The 17349-nt window shown below is 37.3% G+C and overlaps 1 protein-coding gene across 1 annotated transcript in view; it reads right to left on the bottom strand.

The window, feature by feature from the left end:
* LOC102851130 (transmembrane protease serine 11E-like) overlaps positions 1–17349 on the bottom strand; it is a 107762-nt gene that overhangs the window by 38533 nt on the left and 51880 nt on the right. Inside the window, exons 4-5 of the mRNA XM_006902725.1 lie at positions 10333–10367; positions 4902–5100 (exon numbers count right to left, since the gene is read on the bottom strand). Coding sequence (XP_006902787.1) covers positions 4902–5100; positions 10333–10367 — 234 coding nt within the window. The remainder of the gene's footprint in view (positions 1–4901; positions 5101–10332; positions 10368–17349) is intronic.

Below are 17349 nucleotides of genomic sequence, written 5' to 3'. Positions count from 1 at the left end.
AAAAAAAAAAAAAAAGAAAGAATACAACTTTGACACACACCTTTCCTAAATTTAAACATCTGTGTTTCCTTGTTTTTAACAGACAACTGATTTTCGTTCTTTGTATAGGTTTGGCATGAGCACACTTAAGTGTTCTGGGATACGTATTTTTCTCATAAGTTATTATGATCCACATGGTCAAATGCCTTTGCATAGGCAATAAAGCATGAGTCAGTGGCTACTCTATACTGTATGTCATTATGAATTGAATCAGTTTGAAAACAGTGTGTTTGGTTTGAATTTTATTTATATTGATTTTCTAAAAGGAAAGAGATTTATTGAGTTATAATTTAGTTTTAATAATTATACCTAAGGAGACCTAGTGGTGCAGAAGTTAACAGCTTACACGTTAACTGAAATGCCAGTAGTTTGAGTCAACCAACTGCCTCAGGGAAGGAAGATATGGTCGTTTGATCCTATTAAGAATTACAGCCTTGGAAATCCTATGGACAGTTCTACTCTATCCAATAGGATTGCTATGAATAAAAATTGATTTGATGACATTGAGTTTTGTTTTTTTTTTTATTTTGTTTCATTATTTTCTTAAAGTTCAATTTACTAATCCAAATTTGATTGAATAAATGTTACAATAAATGTTAAATAAATGGGGAAGTTCTTTAAGCTGTCACCTCTTCAGACTAAATCACTCTGGTGTGCTGGTTTGTGTTTCCTTCCTTTAAAGTCTTGAGCTCATAATCAAAGGCTGAAATACCTATAGACTTATTCTGAGTCAAGGAATCAATGTAGCCTTTAGAAACCCAGAGGTAGGCTGTTGAAGGTCTGAAGTAGGAATAAAACCTCAGCGTCAACAGGCACCTAGACAGATGTAACACTAAATCTGATTGATAAGAAAACAATTAAATAGAATCCGCCAACATTTTATATCAATCTATCTATCTATCTATCTATCTATCTATCTCTATATATCTCTCTATCTCTATCTCTCTCTCTATCTGTATCTATCTATATATATATGTTGATATAGTATGCTTAAGAAAATATCATGGGGATCTGCAGTTTGGAAAAAAAATATGCAAGTCCAGGCTATTTTCATAAAAATACAGTACTTGCATCTACTTTGTGACAGGGATAATTATATCATGCCATGATGTTAACTTGTTTGGTAACGTTAGTTGTTGCATTGGTTTGTTGTTGTTGTTGTTGATTGCCTTTGAGCCCAGCACGACTCGTAGCGAACCTAAGATCAAAAGGCCTGAAGCCCCTCTACAACTATTGACATTTATAAAAGTTCATAGAGTTTCTGGAGGCATGTTATTTAGGAAGTGGATGCCACTTCTGCTTTCAAACCTGCCATAATATTTTATGTGCCATTGAGTCGCCTGCAATGTATAATGATCCTATGTACAGCAGTTCTGAACCCTTCCCTGTCTTGAACCAGTCTTGCTAATTCTGACACTCCAACCCCATTGTCCCAGTTACTGTAGCAATCCATCTCATCTGTGGTCTCCCTCTCCTATGCTGTCCGTCCACACTTCTGAGCATTATGTCCTTCCCCAAGGACTGCTCTTTTCTGGCTATGTGCCCAAAGTAAGTGAAGTGGAGCTTCAAAAATCCTAGCCTCCAAGGAGAGACATAGTTTCAATCTCTCCAAGACAGACCTATTTGTTTTCTTGGCAGTCCATGGTATGTTCAAGACTCTTCTACAGCACCATAACTCAAAGGCATCGATTCTTCTTCTGTCATCCTTAGTCATTGTCCAAATCTCTTAAGCATAACAAGTAATTGAGAAAACCATGGCCTGGATTAGGCATACTTTTGTCTCTAGACTGACATTGTTGCTCTTGAGCACTCTGGAGAGGCCATGACAGCAGGTTTTCCTAATGCAATTCATATTTTGATTTCCTGACTGCTGGTGTTAAGAGTTTTGGTTGTGGATCTGAGCAAGCTGTAATTGTTAACAGCCTCAATCTCTTCTCCATCTAATATGGTGCTGCCAATTGGCCCATTGGTGAGAATCTTTGTCTTCTTAATGTTGAGCTTCAATCCATATTGGAGACTATAGTCCTGCTTTGGTTTACTTGTTCTTTTATATTTTTTTTTAAATTTGAAGTTTAAATAATATAAGCATCATGAGTATACGCTGTTTTGATTGTTAAAGTGTAAAATAGCGTAAAAATATATATGCAACTCATAGCGACCTTATAAACAACAGATTTGGACCTTACTTTATCTTGTGCCATCCTCATCATCTACAGTGTATTAGAGCCCATTGTTCCAGTCCCCATGACATTCTTGTAGAGGCTCATCCTCTCTTTCTCACTCCCCCCCCCCACCGTCTCCAGCTGAGTCTCCACATTTCTAAGCATGATATCCTTCCCTAAAGACTGGTGTTTGCCAATTACATGCCAAAATTATGTGAGATGAAGCTACACCCTCCTTGCTTTCAAAAAGTACCCAGGTTGCACTTTATTGAAGAGAGGTGTTTGTTCTATTGGCAGTCAATACCATTCAGTACTCTTCTTTAACATAAAAACTCAAACACATTGATTATTCTTCTGTCATCCCTAGTCATTTTTAAGCTTATAGATGCAAAACAAGTAATCAAAATGTCTGTGACTTTTATAGCTACACTTTAGTCTTTAAGCTAACCTCATTGCTTGAAGAACATCATTGCACATCAGAAAAGACCCTGACAGCAAATTTTCCCAATGCAATACATCTTTTGTTTTCTTCAGTGATTTTTTTTTTTTTTTTGGTACCAGTGGTGTTGAGTTTTGGATCCAAGTTAAATAAAATAGTTGACAATTTCAGTGTTTTCTCCATCTCTTATTATGTGGCCTATTTATCCAATGGTGACAATGTTCATTCTCTTAATGTGGAGCTGTAATCCATATGAAGACTGTAGTCTTTGATTTCTGCAGTAAGTGCATCAAGTCCTCCTCACTTTCAGAGAGTAAGGTTGTGTCATCTGTGTAACACAGGTTGTTGATGAGTATTCCTCTAATTCTGATGCCACATTCTTCATAACGTCCATCTTCTAGAGTGATTTGCTCAGCATAAAGATTGAATGTTGTTGTTGTTGTTGTGTACCATAAAGTTGAAACTGACAGATAGCTGACCTTCTCAGAGGCAGTTAATTGCATAAGAGGAGATTGCCCATTCCTTTCCTGCGGAGCACCTGATGGATTTGAAGTATGTGCCTTCGGGGTTGTAGCACAGCTTATCACTAGCATACCAAAGCTGGAGCAATGATACAGCTTTGATGCACATGTTTCCTTGCTCTGTTAATAAACTATCTCTTGGTCTAGGTGTCAGTTTCACATGAGCATAATTGAGTATTCTAAGATTCCCATTCTTCTCAATGTTATTCACAATGTGTTATGATTCAACAGTTGAATGCCTTTGCATATTCAGTAAAACACATGTAGAATCCTTCTGATATTTGCTACTTTCTGCCAAGATTCATTTGGCATCAGCAATGATAGCCCTGGTGCTCAGCCTCTTCCAAATCTTACTTGAATTTCTGGTAGTTCTCTGTCACTGTACTGATCTAGTCATTTTTTCATAATGTACAGCAAGATTTTGCTTGCATATGATATTAATGATATTATTCAATTATTTCCTTATTCTGTTGGAACAATGACATTATTTGACATATTTCACTGGGAAAGTCTGCAGTAAAGGACCTCTTCCAACTATTGAGGAACAGTGATGACAGTTTGAAGACTAAGGTGAGCCGGATTCAGGCCATGGTCTTTCCAATCACTTGCTATGCATCTGAGAGCTGTACAGTGACAAAAGAATGACAGAAGAAGAATCAATGCCTTTGAGCTGTGGTGTTGGAGAAAAGCCCTGAGCATCCTTTTAGATGGCCAAAAGAATGAACAAACTACGTCTTGAAGAGAGTGTAACCAGGGGTTCTCCTTGGAGGAAAAGATGATAGAGCTCAGTCTCACATACTTAAAATAATCAATAAAGCTGGAAAAAAAATAATAAAGCTGGAAAAGACCCTCAAAAGTCTGTTTTTCTGAGACCCCACATACTATTCTTGAATTTTGGATGAATAGTGAAAATATGCTAAGATTTTCTACATTTGAGATAACAGCTTTCAGAAGATGAACTCATAAAAATATATTTGGAGACAAACTCTCTAAAATTTGGCATACAATTTCTTTTTAAATTTCGTTCCCTTGAGGTAACTCCATATGAAGTAAACTGTGTGAAAGTTGTGAAAAGAGGCACCTAATCTCTGAGGACAGTCACATTTCAACAACATGATAGCTTCTTATTCAGAAGAAGCATGTTCAGGCTTTGCCTTTGATTCTTTCAATGTCCTAGGCAAATGAACCTTTGACTTAGATTCCCCTCCCCCCCAATTAAGATCATTGAGCCCTTTTAATCCTTCCTATAATGGTGGGGATATGTTTCTCTCCTTGGTTAAAATTGTTGAGACAGAAAATTGATAGCCTAGCTTAACTGTTCCAGGAATGATCTGTATTTTTATCCACATCAGAGGGACACTCATTATCTTGGGAATCTAGGGAGTAAGTATTGTTCACTTTTCAGAGGCTATCTTTCAAAACATTGTGAGTGAGGGAGAAAGGCTCACAAAGTCCTACTAGGAAATAAATATAAATTTAAAGCAACTCAAATCAGTTCGGGAATTTAAGAGTTAAGATTTTCGAGACATCCAGAAACTGAGGGAGGAATTAGGACCTACAGAATAACTCATCTAAGCCTTACTTTGTGACGTAATTTTATTTTAGGCCTAGACGACTTTAACCATAGTTAAAATTAGCTTTCTTTACATAGAATACTTAGACAGATGATCCTTTTATTTATATAATGAAACAAAAGATTAAACTCATTCTATATCATACATTAAAAGAATATATTCTTACCTGAAAATTTAAATGTGGAAGGATCTACACATAATGATCCAGTTTTACCTTCTAGCTTTTGACGTAAAATAGTTTCAATCCTATCCCAAAATTTTGCAGCATTATTCTTATAGCAGGATTTAAACTTCAGCACAGCATGAACTATCACCTTCCCTTTGAGTTGGCTATAGAATAAAAACAGAAAAATAATTTTGTTTTTCTTATTGTGCCTCTGTCACTTCTGAGTGATTATAACTTTTCTCACTGTGTCTTGTTCAATCTTAGTGCAATCATTCTAGTATGAAATTGGAATCAACTTGATAACAGTGAATTTTTTGTTTTTATTTGAAATTTCTAGTTCCTCCCCTGGAAAGGGAGATGATATTTAATGGATCAAGTGGAGCACTATAAAGAGAGTGTGATTTAGGCTCAGGAGACTTGAGTTGGTGCTTCGGACTTAATACTTACAAACTGGAAGTCATTTATATTCCTCCTTTGCATGTTTACTTTTTTCTTATTTCTGAAGTGAAGATGATAATATTTTCTGGGCTATTTTAACAGCATATAAAATTGTGAATATGGATGTGTGCTGAAAATCTTAGAGTGCTGTATAAAATTATTTCTTAATTAAATAGCTAAATTTATTTCTTATACCTATTAAAAACTTATTATTGAAGAGCCCACAGAAATGACAAAATGAAACATAAAGGGTGGTATGGGAGAGTAATTTATTCTCTTGGTTTCTTTTAGCTGACAGACACAATTTGTAGTTTTGGATTAGTTCTCTTTCATTCATTGGAAATCATGACTGAATAGGAAAGAAAAACATATTAGGCTATGTTTACTTTGATTAAGGGGGGCAGCTCTGGTGACCTAGTGATAAGATGATATGCTGCTAACCATAAGGCACACAGTTCTAATCCACCACATTCTCTGTGTGAGAAATATGGGTAGTCTCCTCCTGTGCAATTTAAAGCCTCTGAAAACCCTTCAGAGGGTCAGTTTTGAGCTGGTTCCAACTCATACTCATACAACAATAATATTTTAATTTGTTTCATTAATTCTTCCTTATGGAAGCTTGATGAAACAGCATGGTAAAAAATAGAGTTCAATAGTGATTAACTGAATAAAACATTACATATATGAATGATTATATAAAACACAATATATGGGAAGGAAAAAAAATAGTTCAGTCAAAAAAACGTAAATGGACAAGACAGAAAAAAAAGAGAGTACTACTTAATGGAATGGAATGTTGGGTTTTGTTAGGTTGACTTCAACTCATAGTAACTTTATATACCATGGTCCAGGCCTGAGCTATTCTTATAATCTTTGCTGATAGGACATTTAATCTCTTTTCATCTCTATTTCTGTGACTTTGTACCTCTTCTTAATCATGTTTCCATAATGTACACTTTTCAAATAAAAATAGCCACCGAGCTTTAGGCAACTGAGAAAAGATTATGAAAACATGAATTTCCAAACCTTCATAAGACTCAAATAAACAGAAATAGAAACCAAGATTTTCTGAGTGACTATAATGCCTTATTGTTTCAATTACATATTCTAGAATAAATGCATTAGCTAATTTCTGCACACTATTATCACTTTATGCTTTAAGGATATGTATATCTGATACTTTTACTTCTGAAACTAAATGTATGATTTTTATTTTTGTTTAGTATTAGGCCATTGATAATTATGTGTTTGTTTATTAAATATTCTCATTTCCTCTTCTGATTTTTATATTTCTTATAGTTGTAACACCAATCTCTTTGATCTGTAGGTACAAACTCTTTGTTCCTTTGGAAGGGACAAGAATTTCTCATGTTACTGTTTATTTTAAAGAACTTATGAAACCATGAATGTCACTTTGAACTTTTTTCCTGGGTCAAAGAAACAAAAACCAAACTAAATATAAAAAGGGACTCTTAGTCTGATGTTGTTAAGGTTGTAGGATACTCTCTATTACCAAAATTATGAACTGGAACTTGCTTAGTTCTAGCTCTGTAAGAACTTCTTCTGTTTCACAGATGATTGTCAGTTTATATGGGAAAAATTTTTTCTCCAGCAGAAATTTTCATTTCATGTAGAAAATATGTATTGGCCTAGACATAATGTGAGACAAGAATTTTTAGGTATCAGAGCTTTATTAGTATATAAGATAACAAACTCCCTTTTCTCATATTGCTTTTATTCTGGTAGGAGAAATAGATAATTATGAAAAGGAGGAAATGAATTATCTTTAAGATTATGTTGTTAGGTGCCATTGAGTTGGCTCCAACTAAGAACTAGCCTATTTACAACAGAATGAAATCCTGCCTGATCTGGTGACATCCTCACAATCTGTGCTATATTCATCAGTTAGAAGAAGCTTTGGATGCCTGAGGAGTTTACTTTTTAGTTAATGCTTTGTTCTATACTTCTCTCTTCCTTTAGCCTCATCTGCACATGCTTGACCTTTTTCTGGGAGATTACCATTTTCTTACACACACTCTCTCTCTTTCTCTCTCTCTCCTCTATACACTCCATAGACTAAAGGAACATGGTACATAAGATTTTGAGTTCTAAAATGTTCTTTTCTAGTTAAAATTCCATGAAATCCTTGAAATGTTTTAAGGCACACCAGGAAACTAAGCATAACATTACTAAGATGAGCTCCAGTGAGGTCATAAAGCAGTTAGGTTTCTTCCTATTAGATTCCTAAACCACCATAAATATATGCTTGGCTCTACCTTGAAGCTTGTATTTTAAACAACCCATGAAAAGTGTATCCAGACCTTTACATGTTTTGGAATTGTCGAGGCCACTATGTCACTCCATAGAGTCTTTCTTATGTTCTGTATAAGTAAATGTTTTATGTCACACGCTTGGGGCATGTTATAAGGATGGACAAATATCTGAACAGTGACATCAAGCTTGATAAAATAGAGGGCCAGAAAAAAGGATAACTCCCTTCAATATTCGAGGTAAATGGTATGAAGAGACTAGAACAGAGTTTTGTTGTTATGTGCCATTGGGTCACCTGCAACTCACAGTGACGTACATGTATAATAGCTCTGAATCCTACCAATCTTACTGTCTCTGACACACTTCCTCCCATTACTCCAGTTTACTGTGTCAATCCATCTTATCTGAGGTTGTCTTCTCCTGTGCTGTCTGTACCTCCATCCTTTCAAGCATATGGTCTCTCTTGGCCATATGCCCAGAGTATGTGAGAGGGAGCTTCAAAATCCTTGCCTTCTAGGAGCAACTTGGTTTCATTCTCTCCAAGACAGATCTATTTGTTCTCTTGGTAGTCCATGGTATGCTCCATACTCTTCTTAGCACCACAACTCAAAAACATTGATTCTTCTTCTGTCATTGTTAGTCATTGTATCAGAGTTTTGTTGTTATGTGCCATAAAATTACCTGCAACTCATAGTGACCTATGCACAATAGCTCTGAACCCTTCCCTATCCTAAGCCAGTCTCACTGTCTCTGACACCCCTACCTCCTACCCAAGTTATCAGAGTATTTTGTTTTTGTTGTTGGTTGCCATTGAGTTGAGCACGACTCATACGACCCTATGAAAAAAACGACCTGAAGTCTTTCTGTAACTAACATCATTTCTCCAAGTTCATAGAGTTCTCAGAGGCATGTGGTTTAGAAAGTGGATGCCACTGCTGCTTCCAAACCTGTATTAAAATAGAACCTCCACTAAACACTGTCCATCATGGGCAACCATTATGGAATTTGACACTGCAATGGCACAAGGTTCAGCATCACAGTTAGGTCAGATTACCTCAGCACAACAAATTGACAGAAGAGTGCTGTACCATTTAGAAGAATGTTTCTCCAAAATATAATAACATGATGTCTTGTTCACACCAAACAAGAGCAAGAGGCTTAAATAAAAAAACAACCAGACATTCATTCCTCCTGACCCTCAATCAAAACAAGTGTGCCAATCTTACAGAGTCCTGCTGTAATCATCCTGGCTCTAAATGGGGATGAGGGGATCACCTTAAAAACAAGAGCACTCCAGGATGTCTTGTTGACACTAAACAAGAGGCTTAAATAAAAAACAATCCGACATTCCTCCTGACCTTCAATCAAAACAAGTGCTAAAAGTGGAAATATTGTCAAAGATTTCCAACACAAAGGCATATTACTTGAACCCACAAGCTACTCTACAGAAGGTGGACAATCTCCTCCCATGTGATTCACTGCCTCTAAAAATCCACTGAAGGCTCAGCTGTAGGTCAGTACAGACTACAGGATACACATCAATGAAAAAAAAGCCAAACATGTCATACTTTTCTAGAAAAAGAAGTTTCCTGGGTCAGGGCCCTGACCTTCCAGGAAGAAGGAATAACAAATTCAAAGCCTCTGTGGTAAGAACAAATTCATTAGAAGAATAAAAATTCATTAGTGGGTATATAAAGTTATTAGTGAGGTCAAAAGGTGTTAGATCAGACTTATCAAGGAACTTATGGCTTTAAAAAGTCTTTTGAAAAGCTGTGTGAAGAGTAGTCTGCCAGAAGACAGGACTGAACAATCAATAGTAAAAAGGTTGGTGCAATATTCTTGGAAAGAAAGAATTTGGGCTTAGACGTAGTAAATAAAGTGAGTCAGAAGAAAGTCCTCTGTAACTCCCACTTACTGCACTCAGTAGCTTATTTCTTTTTAAAGTTATTTTGTGTCACATTATTCCATCAGATTCTTCTTTTTTCTTTCTTCCACCATCAGCTAATGATTCCCCCCCAGAATAACTTACCTAGTGTGATGAATTAAAAATAGCAAGTGTTGCAGTTAACCAGAAATACTAGTTAATATATGAAGAGCTTGAAAATATGGAGAGGAATGGATCAAGATTCATGGCAAATTTGTGCTGATCAGTTATAGTTAGTCTTTATCTTCTGGCTCTTCGTTATCTTAAAGATGGGATGTAGTAAGAGTAGGATTTCATTAGTAGGACAGTCTTTTGAAAGAATGTGAATCAAGATATGCCCTATCCCAATTATCATTACCATATGATGGCTAGGATTTATCACACATAAAATGGAGAATAATTACTTCATATCACAAATCAGAAGACAAACACATAAAACTGGGACTCATAACCTAGTCAAGTTGGCATATATCTTTGGGTGACATAATTTCATCCTTGGCAGGTTCTTGGGAAATTAAAAAAGTGAAATCATTACAGTTATCAAAACAAGTAAAATACTCATTTAATTTAATATGCATTAATATTTGCATATTGAACAATTAAAAATGCAATGTAATACTTTCAGGAAAACACAAAATGAATTCTTTTCAAAGTGATCTTTGAAATGAGATTTATTTGAAAATTTGAATCATTAAGCATCTTGAAAATGATTAGTTAAATCTGGAAGTTTTTAATGGAAATTATGCCACAGTCCAGGCTTTTAACAATTATTTTAGCACAATACCCACCATTAATTACTAGGTGCTGGTGAGTTAGCTTTGATTCATAGAAATCTACCTGATCCTTAAGCCAATTATTTAGAGAACTGTTTTGAGGTCTTCTTTTTTCTCTGACCCTTACTAAGTGTGATGTCTTTCTCCAGGTATTAGACCCTCTTGATAACAAGCCAAAGTATGAGAGATGTCTTAAAGTCCTTGTTTCTAAGGAATTCTGATTGCACTCCTTTCAGAGAACAGTTTTTCAATTATTTTGACAATATATATTAGTATATTCTGTACTCTTGCCAAGACCACAATTCAAAGGCATCAATTAATTCTTTTTTAGTCTTCTGTGAATATACTCTGTAACTTACATATACATAAGAGGTAATTGAAAGTACTATAGTTTGGGTAAGGCACATTGTAGCCTTTAAGTGGCACTTGTTCTTTAGCACTTTTAAAATATGTCACACTACATAAAAAAATAAACTCAAGGTAGATTAGAGACCTAGGGGTAAAACCCAAAACCACAAAGATCATAAAAGACAAGATGGGACCAAATTTAGAATTAATAGGCTGACAAGTACAGTCAGAAATGTACAATGAGGAGAGGATAACATCAATGAATGGGACCTTCTAAAGATTAAGTTTCACAAAAAACTTGTGTGCATCAAAACCTTTTTCCAATAGAATTAAAAGAAAACCTACAGACTGGAAAAAATAATTTAGCTATAACATCTCAGACAAGAATGTCATAACAAAAGTTTACATAATACTACAGAGCTTACACAGGAAAAGACTGATACACAAAATGGGCAAAATACATGAAAAGGCTTTTCACAAAGGAAGACATTCAAACGGCTGTCAGGCACGTGAATAAATGCTCAAAATTACTATCAATAAAAGAGATGCAAATCAAACCACAATGAAATACCATCTCACCCCAATAGCAGTAACAAAATTTTACACGACAGAAAGTAATAAATATTGGGAAGATGTAGAGAAACTTTACCTGATGATATGCATAGGAATCATATTGATTATATCTGTGCAAAGAATCACTGGAGAAGCTCAATATGAGCTGTATAAACTAGACCAGGTACTGATTGTGGAACAGACCACCAACTACTCACATGTAAGTTCAAACTGAAGCTAAGAAAAATGAAATCAAGTATACTGGAACCAAAATTTGACCTTGAGTCTATCCCACCTGAATTTCAAAACCATCTCAGGAACAGGTGTGAGGCCTTGAATATTAATGAGCAAAGACTGGATGATCTGTTGGAGTATATCAAGAATATCATCCAGGAAGAATGCAAAAGGTCATTGCAAAGACAGAGGAGGAAGAAAAGACCAAAGTGGATGCCAGAAGAAATTCTGAATATTGCAGTAGAATGCCAAGAAGTCAAAGAAAAGGGAAGAAATCAAGCTATTAGGGAGTTGAACAGAAGACTTCAAAGGGCAGCACATGCAGGAAGACAAAGTAAAATATTGCAATGAAATGTGCAAGGAGCAGGAGTCAGAAAATCAAAAGGGCCGAACTCGCTCAAGGAACTGAAGAACAAATTCAAACCTTGAGTTGTAATACTAAAGGATGCTTTAGGCATGAAATGATCCAGGAAGTATTAAAAGAAGACGGAAAGAGTATACAGAGTCATTGTATGACTGGAGGAATTGGAGGACACAGAATAATTTAATGAAACAATGTATGAACAAGAACCTGTGGTGATGAAGGAAGAAGTTAAAGCTGCTTTGAAAGAACTGGCAAAAAACAAGGCTCCAGGAATTGATGGCATACCAATTGACGTATTTCAACAACCAGACACCGCCCTGGATGTGCTCACCAAGTTGTGCCAAGAAATCTGGAGGACAGCATCTGCCTAACTGACTGGAAGAGATCTATATTTGTTCCAAAGAATAGTGATCCTACAGAGTGCGGAAATTATAGTATAGTATCATTGATATCACATTTAAGTAAGATTCTGCTGAAGATTATAAAAAATGACTGGAACAGCACATCAACAGAGAACTGCCTGAAGTGCAGGCGGGGTTTAGAATAGGCCATGGTACTAGAGATATTATAGTTAATGTCAGATGGATCTTGGCTGAAAGCAGAGAGTAGCAGAGGAATGTTTTCTTTCATTGATTATGCAAAGGCATTTTGACTTTGTGGATCACAACAAACTGTGGCTGACTCTGAGAATGGGAATCCCAGAACACTTGATTGTGCTTATGTGAAACCTATACTTGGCACAGAGGCAGTAATCAAAACAGAGCAAGGAAACACTTCATGGTTCAAAATTGGGAAGGGTGTGCATCAAAGATGTGCCCAACTTTTCAATCTATATGCAGAGCAGATTATTTTGGAGGCTGGGCTCTGTGAGGAGAAATGTGGCATCAGGATTGGAGGTAGACTCATCAACAATCTGCTTTATGCAGCTGACACAACTCTGCTTGCTGAAACTGAGGAGGACCTGAAGCACTTGTTACAGAAGGTCAAGGAATGCAGTTTTCAATATGGATTGAAGCTCAACATCAAGAAAACAAAGATTCTCACCAATGGGCCAATTGGCAGCATCAGTATGGATGGTGAAGTGATTGAGATTGTAACCAGCTTCAGTTTGCTTGGCTCTACAATGGAAACTCTTGGTACCAGCAGCCATGAAATTAAAATACAAATTGCATTGGAAAAGTCTGCTGTCAGAGACCTCTCCAAAGTACTGAAGACCAACAATGTCTGTCTGGAGACTAAGATGTGCCTGACACATGCTATGGTTTTCGCAATTACTTGCTATGCATCAGAAAGGTAGGCAATGGCTAAGGATGATCGAAGGAGAATTGATACCTTTGAGCTGTGGTGCTGGAGAAAAGTATTGAATATACCATGGACTTCTAGGAGAAGAAACAAGTTTGTCCTGGAGAGGGTGAAGCCAGGCTGCTATTTGGAGGCAAGGATTCTGAAAATTCATCTGACATACTTTGATATGTTACATGGTAGAACCAGTCCTTTGAGAGCGATGTCATCATGCTTTGGAGCATGGAGGGTCGGTGCAGGAGAGGAAGAACCTCAATGAGATAGATTGATTCAGTGACTTGTGTCAGTAATAGTAAGATTGACACGGGACAGAGTAGGGGTTAGGGCTGTTGTACATATGGTCATAGTGAATCGCAGGTGACTTGATGGTACATAGCAACAACAAAACAGCAACAACAACAACAACAACAACAACAGCAACAACATGTCTTGAAATACTCACTCACTCAGTGGCTACAGTTTTGTGAAATACTATATGACATCATCATTATGATGAGTGAGCTAAATCTCAAGGAATAATACTTCATCAGATTATTATTTTAAAAGTAGAAGGATTACTAGTAAAAATGTGCTTAAAAGTCCATAGGAAGAAGGAATAAGGGAGCAGAGAGTGATTAGGGGGAAATAAGACCAAAAAAATGAGAAGTCTTTGGCAATAGATTTTTTTTATTGTAATGTTTCACATGCAAGCAAACTGAAGATTATCCAAAAAATGACTGGAATAGCACATCAGCAGAGAACTGCCAGAAGTCCAGGCTGGGTTTAGAAGGAGTCGTGGTACTAGAGATATTATAGCTAATGTTAGATGGATCTTGGCTGAAAGCAAGGAGTACCAGAGGAATGTCTATCTGTGCTTCATTGATTGTGCAAAGGCGTTTGACTGTGTAGACCATAACAAACTGTGGCTGACTCTGAGAAGAATGGGAATCCCAGAACACTTGATCATGCTAATGCGAAATCTATACTTGGACCAAGAGGCAGTCGTCAGAACAGAGCAAGGAAACACTGCATGGTTCAAAATTGGGAAGGGCATATGCCAGGGATGTATCCTGTTTCCATATCATTTCAACCTGTATGCAGAACAGATCATCCAGGAGGCTGGGCTCTATGAGGAGAAATGTGGCATCAGGATTGGTGGAAGATCTATCAACAATCTGCGTTATGCAGATGATACAATCCTGCTTGCTGAAACTGAGGAGTACCTGAAGCGCTTGCTGCTGAGGGTCAAGGATTGCAGCACTCAATATGGATTGAGGCTCAATGTCAAGAAGACAAAGATTCTCACCTCTGGACCAATTGGCAGCATCAGGATGGATGGTGAAGAGAGATTGAGATTGTTCACAACACTCTTGGCACCAGCAGCCAGGAAACAAAAAGATGTATTGCAATGAGAAAGTCTGCTGTTAGGGACCTCTCCAAAGTACTGAAGAGCAATGGTGTCTCTCTGGAGACTAAGGTGCGTCTGATACAGGCCATGGTCTTTGCAATCACTTGTTATGCGTCAGAGAGTTGGACAATGAACAAGGAGGATAGAAGGAGAATTGATGCCTTTGAGCGTTGGTGTTGGAGAAGAGTATTGAGGGTACCATGGACTAATAGAAAAACAAACAGATTCAACCTGGAGAGGGTTAAACTGGGTGGCTCCTTGGAGGCAAGGATTCTGAGGCTTCATCTGAAATACTTCGGATATGTTGTAAGGAGAGACCGGTCCTTGGAGAAGGACATCATGCTTGGGAGAGTGGAGGGCAGGTGCAGGAGGGGAAGGCCCTCTGGAGATGGATTGATTCAGTGACTGGGGTAATTGGGGATGAGCGTGTTGGAGACAATGAGATTGGCACAGGACAGAACAGAGTTTAGAGTTGTTGTACATAGTGTTGCTATGAGTCACAAGCGACTTGACAGCATATAACAACAACGACAATATGTCATTTAATTGTTTGCTATTGTTTCTATGAATGCTTATTATTAATCCATTGAAAATTAGACTGTTGATAACTTCAATCTTTTCTCCATTTATCACGATGTTTCCTACTAGTAAAATTTTGAACTTTTAAAAATTATTGTTTTATAATCTATACTGAGGAAGCCTGGTGGCTTAGTGGTAAGAAACTATGCTGCATCCCGAAAGGCATGTAGTTCAAATCCACCAGCTGTTCTGTGGGAGAAGGATGGGCAGTCTCATCCCAGGTGATAAACTGCCTCTGAAAACCTGCTGGAGAGTCCGTCCTTGGTCAGTTCCAAATCGACTGTATGCAACAACATTGTCCATATTGAGGGCTATAAACAAGATTGTGTCATTCTGCAATCCTCCAATCCTAATCCCATATCCTTTTTTAAATTATCTAGCTTCTCAAATTCTTTTCACAGCCTTCAAATTAAGTAATAATGATGAAAAAATCTTTTTAATTCTTAATAACCTGGATGATAAGCAACATGGCAACTAGGAAGTAAGTGTATTTCGCTAAAATATTAACGTAAAACAAAACAACTTTAGAGAATTTTGCTACCAGGTAAAACTAAGAATGACTGTCCTAGTTTTCCGTGTATGGTTGTTATGTGCCGTTGAGTTGATTGTGACTCACAGCAACCCTATGAACAATTGCTCTTAACCCTGCTCTATCCTGAGCCAGTCTCTCACACACCTACGCCAGTTACTGTGTCATTCCATCTCATCCAGGGTCTTCCTCTCCTGCGCTGATCCTACACCCTTCCAAGCATGTTATCTTTCTCAAAGGATTGGTCCATCTTGGCAACATGCCCAAAATATGTGACAGAGTTAAAAATCCTTGCCTCCAAGGGGCAATCTGCTTTCACCCTCCCCAGGACAGACTTGTTTGTTTTCTTGGCAGTTCATAGTAGGTTCATTACTCTTTTTCAGCACCACAACTCAAATGCATCAATTCTTCTGTTGTATTTATTCATTATCTAGCTATCCAAAGTATATCAAGTAATTGAGAAGACAGTAGCCTGAATCAGGCACTCCTTAGTCTCTAGACCAACATCATTGATCTTCAACACTCTTGAGAGGTCCCTGACAGCAGACTTTCCCCATGCAATTGTCTTTTAATTTTCTGACTGCTAGTACAAATTCCAGAATACCTGATTGTGCTCTTGTGAAACTTATTCTTGCATCAGGAGCCAGTTGTCAGAACAGAACAAAGAAACACTGTGCATTAGGGATGTATCTTGTCTCTATACTTTTTCAATCTATATATGAAATAGTTCATTTGGGAGACTGGACTTTATTAGAAGAACAGTGGCATTAGAATTGTAGGAAGATTCATCAACAACCTTCGTTATGCAGATGACACAATCTTCCTTGCTGAAAATGAGAAGGGCCTGAAGTGTTTTATGTAGAATGTCAAGGACTGCAGCCTTCAGTATGGACTGAAGCTCAACATCAAGAAAAGAAAAAGATTCTCAAACTGGGCCAAATGGCAACATCACGATACATGGAGAGGAGACTGAAATTGCCAACAATTCTAGCTTGCTCAACTCCACAATCAACACTCTTGTCATGAGCAGTCAGGACATCAAAAGGTAAGTTGCGCTTGAAAAATCTGCTTTCAGGGACCTCTCCTGAGTGCTGAAGAATAAGGATGTCAGTCTGAAGACTAAGGTGCACCAGATACAGGCCATCATCTTTGCAATTCCTTGGTATGTATTGGATAGCTGGACAATGACTAAGGATACTAGAAGGAGTATCAATGCCTTTGAGTTGTGGTGCTAGAGAAGAGTGTTAAACATTCCATAGGTTTCCCCGAGAACAAACAGGTTTTGACCTAGAGAGGGTGAAACCGAGATGCTCCTTGAAGGCAAGGATTATGAAGCTCTATCTTACATATTTCAGGTTCATTACCAGGAGGGCCTAGTACTTGGATAACCACATCATGCTTTAAAAAGTGAAGGGACAGTGTAAGAGAGGAAGACCCTGGATGAGATGGGTTGACACAGTAACTGGATTAATGGTGTTCTGTGGGTTAGGGACAGTGAGATTGGCTCAAGATAGGACAGAGTTCAGAACTATTGTGTCACTAGGAGTCTCAGGTGACTTGGTGGTACATAGCAACAATAACAAGAACAACAAAAATAGTGCCAAGAGTGTTGATTGTGAATCTGAGCAAAATGAAATTATTAACAATTTCAATCTCAATCTCTTCTCCATCTATCATGGTGCTGCCAATTGGTCCAGTGATGAGAATATTTGTTTTCTTGATGTTTATCAATCTATTTTGAAGACTA

Source organism: Elephantulus edwardii, unplaced genomic scaffold (assembly GCF_000299155.1).
Source record: "Elephantulus edwardii isolate Elephantulus edwardi_28Jun2011 unplaced genomic scaffold, EleEdw1.0 scaffold00442, whole genome shotgun sequence".
Classification (NCBI taxonomy): domain Eukaryota; kingdom Metazoa; phylum Chordata; class Mammalia; order Macroscelidea; family Macroscelididae; genus Elephantulus; species Elephantulus edwardii.
Note: the sequence above shows the minus strand (reverse complement) of the source record. Positions and strands in the feature narration are given on the sequence as shown.